This window comes from Aethalodelphis obliquidens, unplaced genomic scaffold, assembly GCF_003676395.1.
Source record: "Aethalodelphis obliquidens isolate GAN/ISIS:26980383/991018 unplaced genomic scaffold, ASM367639v1 scaffold7, whole genome shotgun sequence".
Classification (NCBI taxonomy): domain Eukaryota; kingdom Metazoa; phylum Chordata; class Mammalia; order Artiodactyla; family Delphinidae; genus Aethalodelphis; species Aethalodelphis obliquidens.
Window position 1 is genome coordinate 20,786,743 of NW_020837951.1, and position 18,497 is coordinate 20,805,239.

An 18,497-nucleotide genomic window follows, 5' to 3' on the forward strand; every position below is an offset into this window, starting at 1 on the left:
AATGCAGGTGACACGGGTTCGAGCCCTGGTCCAGGAAGATCCCATATTCTGCAGAGCAACTAAGCCTGCCACCATAACTACTGAGCCCAAGTGCCACAACTACTGAAGTCCACGCACCTAGAGCCTGTGCTCAGCAACAAAAGAAGCCACTGCAATGAGAAGCCCACGCACCACAACAAAGAGTAGCCTCTGCTCGCTGCAACTAGAGAAAGCCCACGCTCAGCAATGAAGACCCAACACAGCCATAAATAAATAAATAAATAAATAAATAACATATACACACCACTTTAGCTAAAATAGATAACAGGGGAATTCCCTGGAGATCCAGTGGTTAGGATTCGGCACTTTCACTGCTGTGGGCCCAGGTTCAATCCCTGGTTGGGGAACTAGGATACCACAAGCCACATGGCACAGCAAAAAAAATAAAATAAATTTTAAAAAATAGATAACAAAGACCTATTGCATAGCACACGGAACTATACTCAATATTTTGTAATAACCTATAAGGGAAAAGAATCTGAAAAAGGATATATATATTATATATATAATATATATATACATTTATGACTGAATCACTTTGCTGTAAACCTGAAACTAAGACAACACTGTAAATCAACTATACTTCAATAAAAATAATAACAATTGTTCAACTTCAATAGCAAACAACAAAATGAAAATGAAAACAAGATATCATTTCTCCTATCAAACTGGTAAAGATTAAAAAGATTACCTCTGGTTCTAAAGCCACACAGTTTCTACTACATCACACTAAAAAAATTTTAGGACAACAACAAAATAAAATGGCTTTGTCAAAGCTCTGTTCAGAGCCAGAACAGCAAGGAAGGACTCTGTAAACAAGAAGAGAGACTGTGGGACAACACTATGGTTCGGGGACTCTGTGACTGGCTGAACTACCTTTATCAGCTTCGAGAAAATGTTGGTGATAGAGCTGGTGTCCCCTCCTCCACCTTCAGCCACGCCTAGGCGCCATCAATGCCTCTGCCAAGAACAAAGATGCAGGAGACGTGACCCGCAAGTATTTGTCTTCAATGACCAAGTCCTTGTCCTCTGTCAGTTGGGACTAATGGCAGATGGTAATATTTATACCCAGTGAATTGCATCTTCCTATGAAATTCAAGCCCCAGGAAAACAAACAGTCCTCAAAATCACCCAAAGAAGCAAAGGACACAAACACCAGCCAAACGCTGTGCTCAAACTCAGTGTAAGGAACGTGTTTGATTCTATGCGCAACGGTGTTACTCACCAAGGGAGGAGTCCACATAAAGAAGGCAGGAAACCCATTCTTCTTGGGTTCTGGTGCAAAGACAAGTTTCCAAAAGTACACGTGAAAGGCTTGGAGATCTCACCTCCTTCCAGCTGCCATCAGCAAGCCCACACGTCAAGTGTTTTCAGGACTCTAGAATGATTTCCTTAGGCTGTGCCAAACGGGTATTACCACATTTGCTCTCTCTTTTTTTCTTTTTTTTTTTGACTGTGGTAAAATACACATAAAACTTACTGTCTTAGGCATCTTTAAGTGTACAATTCAAATAAGTCCATGCATACGGCTGTCCAACTGCTCTCCAGAACTCTTTTCAGAACCTTCTCTTTCTAACCAAAGGAGTTTGGGGTTATGATTGGGCTTGCCCCCTCACCCAAGTCTGCCTGCCTGTGCACACGTGCACATGTTTATACACACACACACCCCCCAGGTGGCACAAGTACAAGTCTCACTGCCTGGGGACGACAGCATGTGCCTCCCCAAGAAGGGAGGAGCAGCAGCCCCCAGGTGCAGACCAGGTCGGTGCACTCCCGTCTAAAGGTGGCCAGCTCCTGCCCTAAGCCAGGATCAGCATCTTGGACACACAGGCTGGAGATAAGCGTGTCTGAAGGCACTGGGGGTACAGTGACAAGTAACCCTGTCCCATGTCCACTCCTAACAAGCTGAGAGAGTCCAGCCTTAAAACAGAGATAATATTTTTATTATTTGCCTGTCTCGGAGAGCATCAAATGAGAGAGAATCTAAAAGGCTCAGCCAGGGGACTTCCCCGGCAGTCCACTTACTGGAAGCATAAGACTCTGCGCTTCCAACGCAGGGGGTGTGGGTTCAATCCCTGGTCGGGGAACTAAGATCCCACATGCCTCACGGCCAATAAAATAAAATAAAATAAAATAAAATGCTCAGCCAAGCACCTAGGTGCTCCAGCTCCCATCCTCCTCGTCCCACGTCTGCCCTTATCCTTCAACCGCAAACAGAATCCTTATCTACATGCGCACTTAAGCTACAGATTGAGAAGGGAAGCACAGTGTAAGGAACAAGGGGAACTGAAGGATGAAGAATGGGGAGGATCCAAGGGAGGATCCCCAAAGTGGAGCTGCTGAGGCTTGCTCTTCCACCATCCTCCTCAGCAGCCCGGCCATCACCCCTAATATACTTTGGATACAGAACCAACTGAGGGCTCAGAGGCCAGGCCAAGGACGCACAGAATCTGAAGGTAGAATATACCTACTTTTGCTACAGTTTCACCTCCCATCACATGTGCCAGCAGCACCCAATTACTTGCCAATCCTCAGTCTGCCAGCAATTCCCCCAGAGTGCCATGAGCTCTCACACACCCTACCACATCTCAGAGAGGGATGCTTCCTCTCCCTGGGATGCCTCCTCCCTCCTTGTTCACCTAGCTAACGTTCCCTTGTGCTCCAAGACTCAGCTCCAAAGATATCCCCGCTGAGATGCCTTCTTTCTCCACTGACCTCCCATCCATGCCAGCACTTGCCCAGTCTGGGTTAGATATCCCCCACCCTGCTCTCTTCATGCCCCCGTGCCTGGTCCTCTCAAAGCACTCATCATCTGCGCTGTTACTGCCTGTTTATGTACCTGCCTCTGCCCCGTACGGTCTGAGGATCTGTGGTCCTGGGATCGGTTATCGTTGTATCTGCAGCATGGCATCTGTGTCAGTTCATATATTTTAAAGGATGGCCATTACGGTATCTCCCGACCCACATGTTTATCTGCAATGTGCCCTGGCCGCTTCTGCCATCAGGAGATGGAGTCTATCAGTCTCCCCTTTTGAATCTGGGCAGGCCCTATGAATGCTTTGAACAAAAGAATATGGCAGGGCTTCCCTGGTGGCGTGGTGGTTGAGAGTCCGCCTGCCGATGCAGGGGACGCGGGTTCGTGCCCCGGTCAGGGAAGATCCCACATGCCGCAGAGCAGCTGGGCCCGTGAGCCATGGCCGCTGAGCCTGCGCGTCCGGAGCCTGTGCTCCGCAACGGGAGAGGCCACAACAGTGAGAGGCCCATGTACCGCAAAAAAAAAAAAGAATACGGCAGAACTGATGTCGTGCCTTTTCTGGGCTCAGCCCTCACCTGGCCCAGTAGCTTCCACTTCCTGTCTCTTGGGATGCGCATTCTTGGGATGCATCCTCCAGGAGCCCATCCAGCCTGCCTTGAGCAGCCCAAGCCACATGGAGATGTCACTCGAGTCAACTGCCAGCCACAAGTCACCTTAGGCCCCCAGCGCAGTTGAGCCTTCAGATGACATGAGAGACTCCAAGCAAGAACCATACAGCTGAGGCCAGGCAACTCATACAGCCACAAGCGACAAGAATAAATGTGTATTTTAACCTACTTCATTTTGGGGTGGTTTGTTAAGCAGCAGTGCATAACCAAAACAATGTCCACCTGGTACCCAGCGGGTACAAAGCGAAAGAACAATTAAATCAGCTCTGACATGAGATACGGCACATAGCACTCAATTTAATAGCTGCTGCTCTTATTGAAATTATGTGGAAGGGGAACAAAGAAACTGGTGGAAGAGGCCGTTACATCCCTGCCAGTGAAAAATAATGAAATCCACTACATCCACAGTGGGGATGGGCTGAGCCCTGGGCTTGACTCTCATGTTCCTCCAAATTCAATGACAAAGGAAACATAAAATTAAGAATAAATCTATTTTTAGGGACTTCCCTGGTGTTCCAGTGGCTAAGACTCTGTGTTCCCAATGCAGGGGGCCCGGGTTCGATCCCTGGTCAGGAAACTAGATTCTACATGCCACATTAAAGATCCCGCGTGTCGCCACTAAAGATCCCGCATGTGACAATGAAGATCCTGAGTGCCACAACTAAGACCCGGCGCAGCCAAATAAATAAGTGTGTGTATGTATATATATATATATATAAATATATATATATATAAATGATAATCTATTTTTAAAATCTGGAAAATGGGGATGGATGTCATCAGTCAAAAAAAAAATTTTTTTTTTGCATAATTTCTGGAAGAGATGTGACAGGATCAAATTTACAGAAAAATCAAATTTAGCCAGAGTTGAGAAACCAAAACCTAATTGGGCCACAGTGGGAAATGCTGGACACGGGAAGGGTCTGACAAAAAAACCCCCAATTCAGAAGTGAGTGACTGAGAAGAGAAGCAGGCACTCACTGAGCTGGCGGGTCGGGTGAGGAAAGGGTTGTGGAATGCTGAGTTTCTAGCGCAGCTTGAAGAAAGAAAAGAGGAAGGGTATTTTGGGATCAGCTGTGAAGTTCTCCAACTGCAGGGCAACTCTTTCCCCACTTCCTCAATTAAGAAGGGTCCACCCAGCCTATTGTCCTGTTATCAGCCAAGCACACACACAGGAAGCCTGCCCAAGAGCAATTCCAAGGATCTACTCTCCATTCTCTTCTTACCGCATCCCATTCCAACCCTAACCACTGCAGCCAGGCAAAGGCTGACTGCAGAGTCTGTGCGCTGCTTACGCGCACATATGTACATGTTTATACGCAAACACAGGTACGCATGGCCACACAAATACATGCCCCAGAGGAGGCCCAAGAGCAAGTCTCATTACTTGGGGGTGGGCAACAGCATGTGTCTCCCCAAGAGGGCAGAAGCAGCAGCCCACTTGTGCAGCCCAGAAGGTCAGTGCACGCCCGTCTGAAGGGGGTCAGTTCCTGCCCTAAGCCAGGATCACCATCTTGGACATCACAATCTGAAAGCAGGTCCAAAAACATGATTGCTAAAACAAACATAAGTGAGATTAAATTTAAATTAAATAGAGAAGTAGAAATAGTGGAATGGAATGAAATTAAAAATAAATCCATCATTCAGAAGATCAAATCAAGAAATTCCCTGAACATAAAGAATGAAAATATAACCTGATAGAATGAGCCCAGAAAAAGTGAAGACCCAAAAAGGAGAGATTAAAATCCAAATATCCACAAGTCCTTTCTCCTAAAAAAGAGAATAAAGAATAAAAAAGCGGGCTTCCCTGGTGGCGCGGTGGTTGAGAGTCCGCCTGCCGATGCAGGGGACACGGGTTCGAGCCCCGGTCCGGGAGGATCCCACGTGCCGCAGAGCAGCTGGGCCCGTGAGCCATGGCCGCTGAGCCTGCGCGTCCGGAGCCTGTGCTCCGCGGCGGGAGAGGCCACGACGGTGAGAGGTCCACGTACCAAAAAAAATTAAAAAAAAAAAGAAGAAAAAAGGATGTAGACAAAGTGGTAAAATTGAAAGGGTATAAAGCAGAAATACCTGAGAAAAATATATACCTAAATACAAGCAGGCTGGTAAATTTCTCAATTTAAGAAGAAAACTCTAGGGATATGTGGAAGATTGGGTACAGAAGAAAAAGAATCACTGGCACAGGCTTCTCATCTGGGACTGTAGGCACTGAACTAACAGAAACAAAGGAATACTAGAGGGTCATTAAAAAAAAAGGAAGGGAGTGGAGGGAAAGGGAGGGGAGAGGGAGGAAGAGCTTTATGTACCATATGGAATGATCTCCAAGATCTATGACTGTGTACAGCAAGGTACAAGACTCTGTGTACGGTATGCTAACACCTGACTTTTAAAAGAATTACATGTATGCACTTTCATATTTACGCATAACATCTACCTCTAGAAAGTTTCTCCAGAAACTGGTAACACTGGTTGCTTCTGGGGAGGGAAACCTGCTGCCAGAGGAAGGGAAATGATGGGGCCTGGGCAAATGGGAGACTTTTCACCAGATAAAATTTTGTATCTTCTGAATTTTGTGCCATGTGAATGCACTGGCCACATCAAACACCAAAAAATTTTCAATCTCTCTCTCTCTCTCTCTCTCATATGCGCGCGCACACACACACTCAAAAATTTAAGTAAAAATGACAAGCCACAGAATGGGAGAAAATACAATACATATATCTGATGAGCACTTGTATCCAGAATATATCAAAAACTCTTAATAAGGATATATGTGGTATATACATACAGTGGAATGTTATTCGGCCTTAAAATAGAAAATTCTGCCGTTTGCAACAACATGGATGAACGTGGAGGACATTATGCGAAGTGAAATAAGCCAGTCACAAAAGGACAAGTACTGCATGATTCCACTTATCTGAAGAATCTAAAATAGTCCATGTCATAGAAGCAAAGCATACAAAGGTGATTGCCAGGGGATGGGGAAGGGGAAGATGGTTTGGGGGCGGGGGTATTAGTCAAAGGGTACGAAGTTTCAACTATGCAAAATGAGTAAGTCCTAGAGATCTAATGTATATAGCACAGGGTCCATAGTTAACAATACTGTATCGTATACAGTACTTTAAGTTTTGCTAAGAGGGTACATCTTATCACAAACTGTAACGATATTAGTAATAATAATATAAAGAAGGTAGGAGGAAACTTTTGGACGTGATGGATATGTTTATGGCACAGACTGTGGTGATGGTTTCAACAGATGTATACTTATCTCCAAACTCATCAAGTTGTATACATTAAACATATACAGCTTTCTGTATGTCAATCATACCTAAAGTGTTTTTTTTCACCTTACTGAAGAATATTTAAGTAATTCAGTATAGATATTACATTCAATATATAGATAGATACGTATATATCTCAGTAAGAAAAACAATCCAATAAAAATAGGCAAAAGGTGCTTCCCTGGTGGCGCAGTGGTTGAGAGTCCGCCTGCCGATGCAGGGGACACGGGTTCGTGCCCCGGTGCGGGAGGATCCCACATGTCGCGGAGCGGCTGGGCCCGTGAGCCATGGCTGCTGAGCCTGCGCATCCGGAGTCTGTGCTCCGCAACGGGAGAGGCCACAACAGTGAGAGGCCCACGTACCGCAAAAAAAAAAAAAAAGAAAAAAAAAATAGGCAAAAGATTTGAAGATACTTCACAAAAGATATACAAATGGGCAATTAGCATGCGAATATAGGTTCAACATCATTAGTAACCATGTAAAAGAAAATTAAAACCACAATGAGATACTACTACACATCCACTAGAACTGATCAAACAATACCAAGTCTTGGCAAAGATATGGAGCTACTAAAACTCTCGTATACTGCAACTCCACTATTAGGTATTTACCCAGAGGAATGAAAACATGTCAACTAAAGACATGTACATGAATGTTCACAGCAGCTTTATTTGTGTCTAAGAATTTGTCCATTCCATCTAAGTCATACAATTTACTGACAGAATTGTTTGCAGTACTCCTTTATAACCCTTCATTATTTCTGTAAGGTCAGTAATGTCTACCCTTTCATTTCTCATTTTAGTAATTCGAATCTTCTCTTTTCTTGGTCGATTCAGCTAAAGGTCTGTCAATTTTGATTTTTTCAAAGAACGAAATTTTGGTCCTATTAATTTTCTCTACTGTTTTTCTATCCTCTATTCCATTAATTTCCACTCTAATCTTTAGTTCCTTCCTTCTGCTTGCTTTAAGTTTAGTTTACTCTCCTTTGTTCAGTGTAGTAGCTTAATTTGTAATAGCCCAAAGCTGGGAACAACCTACATGTTCATTAATGAGTGAACAAACAAATAGTGATATATTCATTCAATTAATGAATGAATATACTCAATATTTTTTTAAAAAAGAACAAACTATGGATATAGCAACAATAAAAATGTTGAGTGAAAGAAACTAGACACAAAGAATACAGATTTTATGATTCCAATTATACAAAATTCTAGAAAATGCAAACTAACATAGTGACAGAAAGTAGATGAGTGATTGCCTAGGCCAATGGTGGAGCAAAGTATGGACTACAAAAGTGCATGAAAACTTTTGTAGGTGATGTTCTGTATCTGGATTGTGAGAGTGGTTTCAAATCAGGAACTCAAAACTCAGTAATTTCACTAAAACCTAGAAGGGGAAGTAAAAGCAAGCCCAAGGTCTCTCCTGGTTCTGGAGAAAGTTACAGATCCTAATTAAATCTTGACTATGGTAGAAAAATATAATTATAAACATTAGTCAAATAGAAACAGGAAATAGAAATTGGAAGAAAATAAAATTGAACAAAGCACACCCGGATCAACGTAACCAGAGTCAGGAAATGGAGAAAATGAGGGGAAAAAAAAAAAAAAGCATAATAGACAGAAAATAAAGACTAAAACTAAAATTCCACATAAAACATTAGCAAACTGAATCCAAGACTAAGTAGGACTTATCCTAAGTATAAATGTAAGTAATTTCAGTATTAAGAAATTAATTTAATTAAATGATAATTTCCATAGATGCTGAGAAGGCATTTTATTAAACCTGAATTCCATTCCTAAATTTTTTTAAATTAGTAAGCTATGAATAAAAAAAAAAAACTTTCTTGACAAGAAAACAACAGCAAACATATCTAATAAGAAAATACTCAAATACCCCTCAACAAGGAACAAGAATGCTCTCAATATTTTAAGAATTTCCATAGGTCTTGGCCAATGTAATAAAATGAAAAAAAAACATACATTTTTGAAAAGAAGCAGTGAGTTGCAAAATATATGATTCTCTGGATTTCTAAGTAGAAAATAACTGAAAAATTATTCAAAATGTGTTAGGAATTCAGTAAGGTGGCTAATGCATGATAACATTACAAAAATAAATAGCTTCCCTATATACTGGCAGTAGGAAACTGCAAACAAGAGTAACTTTTATTTTAGAACTTTATCTTTTAATCTTGGGGCAGAGGAAGAGAAACTGGAACCTGAAAAGTCCCGAAATGCAATGGTCTGTCCAAAGGGGATTTAGCTAGAAGCATCTAGAACGGTGCCAGGCACTTGATAAATATTTGACGAATAAATGAATGGAATATGAGCTTCCTGATTAGGTCTGGTTCCTCTTATCTACTTCCTTTGGGAGGGAATTCTGTTTTCTTGCCAGTTGAAACAGACCTTTCTTTTCAAGGTATATAGCTCACATATCAGAAAGATTCCTCTTTTCCTTTTTTAGCATCATGTTGAATGAGCCAAGAGTAATTTACTTACTCAAATAAAATGAAAATCCAATAAAGGAGAGGAAGTGAAAATATCCACCACAATCAAATCACAGTAATAATCAGATCAACAGTAATGTAAACATAACATGATTGTAAATGTTTATTGTGGCCTGTTTTTGTTAAAGCGATCCATAATCTGGCCTTGAACTGTAGAAAATAAGCCTAGAGCTGACTCAAGATTTTCTTTCCCACAATTTATGGATTCTTCCTGCAGAACTGGGTCTGTTTCTTCTTCCTTTTTCTGTTCAGTCTTATAAAAATCCTTAACTATACAACCTTGCTATATTCTAGGAAGCATTTTTCCTTTCTTTCATCTACTATGTTCTGAAATGTTAACACACCACACGATGCACCTATGCTTACCATCGGTACCTATCAAAAACAGGCAAGGAATCTTCGTAGTCATCTAAAATACGTTGTTCAGATCAGTTATGAGAATCAGTTATGAGAATCAGTTACGAGAAGAGCTTTGGGGGCCTACTATGCATAATCTCATTATGTTATCAGAACAACCTTATTAGGTAGGTACTACTAGAATTCCCATTTTATTGACAGGATAACAGAGGTTCAGGGCAGGTAAGTGACTGCCCAGCCAGTAAGTGACTGTATTAGGACTCCCTTGGCTGAGTCTGAAAGCTCCACTTTTTCCTACTCAGCTGTGTCTGCTTCAAACCTACAACATTAACCTCTCTGAGGTAGCAGTTCTAAATTACTTTACATAGTGTACCTCCTTGATTTGGAACCAGAGGGAGCAAATAAACTTTATTCCTCCTGCTGCTGGCAACATTGTTTCTCATGACGGACAGATCCTCTACCCATTTCCTGCAATATCATAAACCTATATAATACATGAAGTTTCCTTGACTCATGAATAAGTCAACAGCAAGACTTTTCTATCAGTTTCATCATAATTTAACCACAAAGAAAGTTTAAAATGGACAGTGTCGTAATTTTGTTGGCTTTAAATAAGTAGCCAACCTGCCAAGCTCAACACCTGAAAACATACTCACCCGTGTGATACCAAAACTGGTTTATGTAAAATGCAACCGCTGCTTCTACAACTTATGATCTTGGAACACTGCGATGTGTCTTTAATAAATGTTACCCTTTTCCACTCACATGTCCAAGAGAAGAATGCTTTGAGGAAAAACAAAAAACAGGGGCTACCTTCTTCTTCAGAGTCAAGTTGAAAGTGGAGAGGTGACCATTTTGCTCAAACCTCGGCACTTGAGATTTGCTTAGAAATCTGTAGATGCACATGTTAGCCCCAAATGTGGATCTCATTCAATCTAAAAGTCTGAACAGTCCAGTCTAAAATACTATATAAAAGACTACCTAGGTTACTCAAAAAGCTCCACAGGTACCTACAATAATGTGCCGAGCCTCCCAGTAGACCAGGGGAGGAGAATTTGGTTACATCGAAAGACTCAAGTCAACTGCACCGTCTTAGAAAGAGCCATCAGTCTATCCCTAACATAACCACCTCCTAACACCACGTCTTCCACGTCCACGTGTTTGAAAGTTGGCTGCCCCTCTCTCTAAGAAGCTGCAATGAAGCCTAGAACCCCTCACCAGGATAAGGATTGCCATGAAGAAAACTGGGAGGAAGAAGAACTGACGTCACTGGGCTGAAAACACCTCATTCTCTTTCATGGAGACAGGCAAGGTCCACGGCAGTCCTTTGGTCAGGGAGGGCAGAGGCAAGAGCATGAAATGAGGGTTGGACGAAGTCTGGCCAACTGGTGAAACAAGGGAAGGTCCTGCCCCTCTTCAGTGACTTGAACCAGGAAAGAAAAGAATTTCTTAATTCTTAACTCAGGGGAAAAACAGATAGTTCAAAATATTGACTGACCATCAGGAGAAAAGGGAAAAAGCTCACTCTGAGCCAGTATTCACCTGTATTTGATCAGAACAGATTAAAGACTACAGAAGAGCATTCTCTCTTCTAGCCCCTCAGTAGCAGTTTAGCTCTGTCCTCTTTAGGTTTTGAGTGGTTATGACTCAGTTTCCAGGCAGGGACAACATACACATCCTACCCCACAGGACTACAAGTGACAGCCCCATTTTTCTTGTTTGCCTATTTGAAATTTAATTGGAGTTAGGGGTTAGTCAACTTTTTCCTTTTTAATCAATATCAACTATTACTAACCAAATTAGGGAGCGAGGAGGAGGGCTCTTTCTCTCTAATTTGGTCAGAGTCTCCAAGGAAGGAAGACTACATTCTCAAAGGGTCAGAAAATTACCCTTTTGAGAGGCAATGGTGCACCCTTCCAAGGCTAGTGTACACATTCACACCTGTACTCTTACACACACACACTTACAAATGATAGCAAACTACACATGGCTTGTACTTTTTCTTTTTTTACTTCTATATCTTGCCATTATTTCATATCAGTATATACAGGGGCTGCCATATATATATATATATTTTTTTGCGGTACGTGGGCCTCTCACTGTTGTGGCCTCTCCCGTTGCAGAGCACAGGCTCCGGACGCGCAGGCTCAGCGGCCATGGCTCATGGGCCCAGCCACTGCGTGGCACGTGGAATCTTCCCGGACTGGGACACGAACCCGTGTCCCCTGCATCGGCAGGCGGACTCTCAAGCACTGCGCCACCAGGGAAGCCCTGCCATATTCTTTTTAACACTACATTTTTTAAATGACCCTAGTTATAAAACTAGCTCCCCACTGATAGATATTTAGGCTCCTTCTTACCTTTTCCATTAAAACTAATATTGCAACAAATACTCTTGTACATGTCATTTAGCTCATGTCCATTTACTGACTCAGTAAATATTTGGGTACCCACCCCATCCTAGGCTTTGTTCGTACACTGACATTACAGCAATAAGCAATCAGATAGAGCCCCTGCCCTCAAGGAGTTTATAGCACAGTGTAGGAGATATACATGTCTGATGGCACATTCCCCCTGAGTGAATCAGAAAATTCTTCTAAGGCAACTGATCTCAACCTTGGCTGCACGTTAGAATCACTTGGAAAAGCCTTTTTACAAAATACTGCTCCCTGGGCCATCCTAGATTCATTATATCCAAATTTCTTGAGGTGGGCCCTAGGCATCAGCATCCTCTAATAGGTCCTCAGATGATGTGAGTACTTAGCTAAACTCAATAACCTTGTTCTAAAACAGTGCTTCTCTATTTTTAATGCGCATACAATGACTTAGGGGTCACGTCAAAATGCATATTCTGATTCAGTAGGTCTGGAATTAGGCCTGAGATTCTGTATTTCCAACAAGCTCCCAGGTGATGCTAATGCCACTGGTCCATGGACCTCACCTTGAATAGCAAAGGTCTATGGCGATAGCAGGGGGCAGCTGGAAAGGCACACAGAGGACAAAAGCTCAGCAAAGGTGGGCAAGCAAGACTTCACATGACATGCCAGGCAGCTCATGAGTAAAATCCTTTGGCAGGGACATAACTTCCTAGGAGAGGATCACAGAGGTAAATAGGTACCTGATCACAGAAGGCCAGACTAAGGACTCAGACCATTACTGTGTAAGCAATGGAAAGGTCTCCAAAGGGAAGGTCTTGCCGCAGGTCTCCAAAGAGGGGAATGACACATACAATATTTTAGGAAGGTGAATTCTGGCTACAGTGTTCAGAATAAAATAGATTGGGGAGGAGGGACCTGACTGACTCAAAGCAGGAAAGCCAGTTAGATAATCATACATCTTGATTAGGATATTCACAACGACAATGGAAATGAAGACAGACATTAAAGGACAGTGATGTTTATATACAAAAGTGGGATATTTAAAAGGGGAGGTGAAGAAAGGCATGGTTTTTAAATACTCTCACCATGGAGTGATTATAAGGTGCTTAAAAACAAGAATCACAGAAATACTTGGAAAGATGGGTTTAAAGCTAGAAATCCTAAGCCCTGCCGCAGTAGTAAAGTCCATCCAGAGATGGTACATAAGGAACTAGCAAAGGCCAGGAACCATGGCTGGGTGGGCTCACAGTTAGAGCTCAGGAAAAAAAAAAAAAAAAAAAGAGGAGGGTCCAGAGAAGCAGGGGCAGACCAGGGGAGGGTCAAGAGAGGAGAGAACCAATTCATTCAGTGAATGAAGCATCTGCTATGTGCCAGGCACTGGGCTGGGGAATATAGCAGTGAACAGAGTAAGACCCTGAGAAAAAAGACAGGGAAAAAAGCATTGAGGGGAAGTTGGTTAATGATGTCAGTCAAGGAAAATGAGCACTGAACCAAAGGTCTGGAAACCTGGGTCCTAACCTCAGCTCTAGCTGGGTTACCCTGATCTGATAAATCACTTCTCTCCCTGGGCCACAGTTTCCTCCATTGTAAAAAGAGGGTCTTGGAGGGAGTGACCACCAAGCCCTCTGCAGCTCTAAAGGCCTGGGATGCTACAGCAGAAGAACAGCCGCTGCAGTTCTCCGTGAGCCGTGAGTGGTAGAGGCAGGACCTGGCCCATGGGGCTCGATGCTGAGGCAAGAGGAGGCAGATGGCAAGGCAGATGGAAGCGGTGCACAAAGACCGCTCATCCAAGGAGCCTGGCAGTGACGGGAGAGTGAGCAGGCAGAAGGCAGCAAGCCTTGGGAAACTTCTCTCACAAGGGAGACTGGTTACAGTGAGGAGTAAGAGGCTGAAAAAAACAAACTGAGATGAGGGAAGAAACACAGCCTAAGATACAGAAGGGGCTGGTTTCATTTCCCTTGGCCTGAAACTGTGCTTTGCATAAGAAATGCAACCTACAGTGTCTAATGCATGTAAGCACTGGAAAGAGTGGGAAGCAGGTTTGGAAAAGGATGCCAATTTGTATCAGTGGTGGTGGTGAAGAGAGTGGGCTCTAAAGTTGAACAAACCCAAGTTCAAATCCCAGCCCCACTCTCATCTAGCTCTGTGACCTTGAACAAGTTACTTCACCTTTCAAAGCCTACATTTCCCCAGCTGTCAAAGGGGAAGGAGACAGTAACTTGGGGAGTGCTTCAAGATGATGCAGTACAGCTCCCAACCAAAGGAAGTGCTCCCCAAAGGTTCACAAGGATCTTGTGAACACACGTTACTATTATCTCTGGGTAAAGGTGAGGATAACTGAGGGGACATATGCTGGACACCCTCGATGGGGAAGAAATCAGAACAAAAGGAAAAGAGAAGAGAAGCAACAGTTAGGGAAATGACAACAGTCCCAAGCGTATGTTAAACATGAAAGGCTGGGCATACAGGAGACCGTGTTAAGATGCTAGAATGTTGACAGGGGATGGAGTGTTCCAGGCAAGCCCCACAGTCAACCCAGACTGGAGAAGCAAGCCTTGGGGACCCCAACTCACTACAACACACCCTCAGGATGGTAGCAGTCCTGACCCAGAACACCAAGATGGGTAGGAGGTGATTTTAACAGGACCTGGAAACCAGTACCTCCAAAGGATATACTCAGGGCCAGCTTCACAAGGATCCTATACTCAGAAGGGTTCCATACTGGGTTTAATGCTCTGCTGTCACTATCATGAAATTCTTAATAATTTTTTTTAACAGGGGGATAAGAATTTTAACTTTGCACTGGGTCCCACAAATTACATGGCCAATCTTGGATTCAAATTCAAATTCTCACTCATATCCCAACATTGACCATTGTTACCTATAACAGGTAACCCAAGACCCCCTTCCAACGTGCTTCACTCAAAAATGTCTTTAACGCTAATAAATCACTCTGATTACCCCCCTGGCATTCTGCACATACCCCTGTCATCATGTTAAACAGCAATGACTCACTTGTATTTCTTTGTCTCCCTTCCTTGGGTAGCTAAAAGGTAAGGCCATCTGTTCATCTGTGTATCTCCTGAGCATGGCACAGAGAGGCTCATATAAATGTTTGAGAAATGAAAAAAAAAAGTCCAAGTGTCCTTCACAATTGCTGATGCAAGTCATGAAATAAACAAGATGTACTGGACCGGACAGTGCAGAAAATGCCTGCTATATCACATTTTTGCAGCACAGATGCTGATGCAGCAAGATGATAGTAAGCCCAGTTCCTGAGAACATACCTCTGCTCGAATTAAATAGCCCAAAAGAAGGTCTAGCTTTCCATTTCTGCAATAAAACAACTACTCCACAACCATTTTTATTCTAATTACAGTAAGACATCTTTCGCCTGGCATGTCTGAGACCTGACCTGTCCCAGGCTAATGTTATTTCCAAAATGTAGATATCTTAACTCCCAAGGAACATGATGCCTCACACAGCACATAGTACAGAGAAGTCACTCAAACACATGTACAAAATTCATGTTAGCACTTCAAGTATTAACACGGTTTATCGATTCTAGTTAGAAATTAGATTTAAAAGTATATACACCCTCAAAGGGTAAAGAACAGTCTTTTCAGCAAGTAATACTGGGAAAATTGGATATCCACACACAAAAGAATGAAATTGGACCCTCATCTTACACCATATACAAAAATTAACTCAAAATGGATTAAAGACCTAAACCTAAGACCCAAAACTATAAAACTTCTAGAAGAAAGCATAGGGCGAAAAGCTTCATGACACTGGACTTGGCAGTGATTTCTTGGATATGACACTAAAAACACAGGCAACGAAAGCAAAAACAGACAAATGGGACTATATCAAACTTAAAAACTTTTGTGCAAAGGACACAATCAAGAGAGTTAAAAGGTAAACTATGGAATGGGACAAAACATTTGCAAATCCTATATCTGATAAGGGGTTAATATCCAGAATATAAAAAGAACTCCTACAACTCAACAATAAAAAAATCAAATAATCTGATTTTAAAATGAGCAAAGGACTTGAACAGACATTTCTCCAAAGACGGTACACAAATAGCCAACAAGCACATGAAAAGATGCTCAGCATCCCTAATCATCAGAGAAACACAAATCAAAACCACAACGAGATACAACCTCATACCCATTAGGATGGCCACTATCAAAAGAACAGAAAATAGCAAGCGTTGGTGAGGAGGCAGAGGAATCGGAATCCTTGGGCGCTGTTGATGCGACTGTAAAATGGTGCAGTCACTACAGAAAACAGTATGGAAGTTCCTCAAAAATTTAAAAACAGAATTACCATATGGTCCAGTTTTTATATATAAACATTTGGATTTATATGTCCAAAAAAACTGAAAACAGGATCTCGGAGAGATATTTGCACATCCATGTCCACTGCAGCATTAGTCACAATAGCCAAGAGGTAGAAGCAACCTAATGTCCATCAATAGATAACTGATTAAAAAAAAAATGGTATATACATAAAACGGAATACTTTTCAGTTTTAAAAGAGGATATCCTGGGGGGCTTCCCTGGTGGCGCAGTGGTTGAGAATCTGTCTGCCAATGCAGGGGACATGGGTTCAGTCCCAGGTCCAGGAAGATCCCACGTGCTGCAGAGCAACAAAGCCCACGCGCCACAACTACTGAGCCTGCACTTGAGAGCCCACGAGCCACAACTATTGAAGCCTGTGCGTCTGCAGCCTGTGCTCTGCAACAAGAGAGGCCGCGACAGTGAGAGGCCCGCACACCGCGATGAAGAGTGGCCCCCGCTCGCCACAACTAGAGAAAGCCCACGCGCAGCAACAAAGACCCAACACAGCCAAAAATAAATAAATTAATTTTAAAAAATTAGGCTAAGTGCAAGGAGCCAGACACAAAAGGCCACATATTCTATGATCCCATTTTTATGAAATACCCAGAATAGGCAAATTCATAGAGAGCAAAAGCAGATTAGTGACCGCCAGGGGCTGAGAGTGGGGAAAATGGAGCGTCTGCTACTGAGTATCAAGTGTCTTCTGGGGCTGACAAAAGCCCTCTGGAATTACATAATGGCGGCAGTCGTACAATCTTGTGAATATACTAAAAATCACTACATTGTATGTTTTTAAAAGGTGGATTTTATGGTATGTGCGTATGGTATTGCTTAAAGTAGTGTGAGTAAGATTCCTACTGTTTGCAAACAAGACTCCTGACCAGTACACCCCTGAATCCAGGAGGTCAAAGCCCCTGTGAAACTGCCTCCCCTCACCCTCCACACCTGCAAACTGACACTGCCAAGCTTTGGCACAGGCTGGGTCTTCTGCTCTAGTTACTCCTCCTGCCTTGTCCATTTGGGAAATATCTACTTTTTCACTCTCCGGCTCAAATATCATCTCCTTTGGAAAAGCCACCACCCCCCTGAGCACAGTCACTCCTTGCCCCATTCCCTACATGTTATTTCCATAATAACCGTGCAGATGTCATGGGTGTCCACCTATCCCCTCTCACTGGCCAGTTCAGTGCCCACTGGCCCGACTTCCACGCCAGCACCCGCACTTCTTGGCCCGACTGCTCCCCTGGCTGCTCAAGCACTTTCCACCCATGGGGCAGGCTGGAAGGTGCTTGGGAATTAATGCCCAAACACCCCATCCATGGGGCGCTCAACCAAGGACTGACAAGGGCTGCTGTTTGAAGACCCCAGGTCGCTCACTGGGGTGGGGATGACCGAGGTATGTGTTCTGTACAGGCTCCCAGAGGTCCCAGTTATTGCTTCTAAGGCAATAACAACACCTAGCATTTTCATAGTACTTACTGTGTGCCAGACACTATTCTAAACACTCATTTAAGGGACTTCCCTGGTGGTCCAGGGGCTAAGACTCCGTGCTCCCAATGCAGGGGGCCCAGGTTCAATCCCTGGTCAAGCAACTAGATCCCGCATGCCACAACTGAAAGATCCCACATGTGGCAATGAAGATCCCATGTGCCACAACTAAGACCCAGCACAGCCAAATCAATAAATAAACATTAAAAAAAAACAACAAAAAAAAACCCCCACTCATTTAATCTTCAGAACACCACTGCGAAATAATCCAAAATTTAACTAGGGAGACACTGAGGCATTACCAGGTTAAGAAACTTACCCAAGGCCTCAGAACTAGTAAATATATCTAGCATTTTTCAGATTCTATTGCAACAATCTGGATATACGTTTCTCTTCTGCACCGGACAATGACCCTCTCAAGAGAGTACTTTTTTTTATCTTTCTCAACTTCCCCAGCATCCAGCACAGAGCCAGGCATGCAGCAGACATTCAAGAGATTCAAGTTTTGGAAAGTGCCTGCACTCTGCCGCCCAAACATGCCATGTGCTTTTCTCGCCTCTGTGCCTTTTCTCAAACAGGACCCCTGAAACACCTTTTCTGCATGTACCTCTTGCCCTTGTCTCCTCCTACCCCCAACACACACACACACACACACACACACACACACACACACACACACACA

General features: G+C 43.2%; 1 protein-coding gene across 11 annotated transcripts in view; it reads right to left on the bottom strand.

Annotated features, from left to right (window-relative positions):
* The window catches only part of SNX30 (sorting nexin family member 30), a 127,146-nt gene that overhangs the window by 93,443 nt on the left and 15,206 nt on the right, over window positions 1-18,497 (bottom strand). Inside the window, exon 1 of one of the 11 annotated variants that reach the window (XM_027105184.1) lies at window positions 1,265-1,788. The exons of the other annotated variants lie outside the window; for them this stretch is intronic. Coding sequence (XP_026960985.1) covers window positions 1,265-1,282 — 18 coding nt within the window. The 5' untranslated portion in view covers window positions 1,283-1,788. Of the gene's footprint in view, window positions 1-1,264; window positions 1,789-18,497 lie in introns of those variants that run through there. 11 annotated transcript variants of the gene reach the window in all.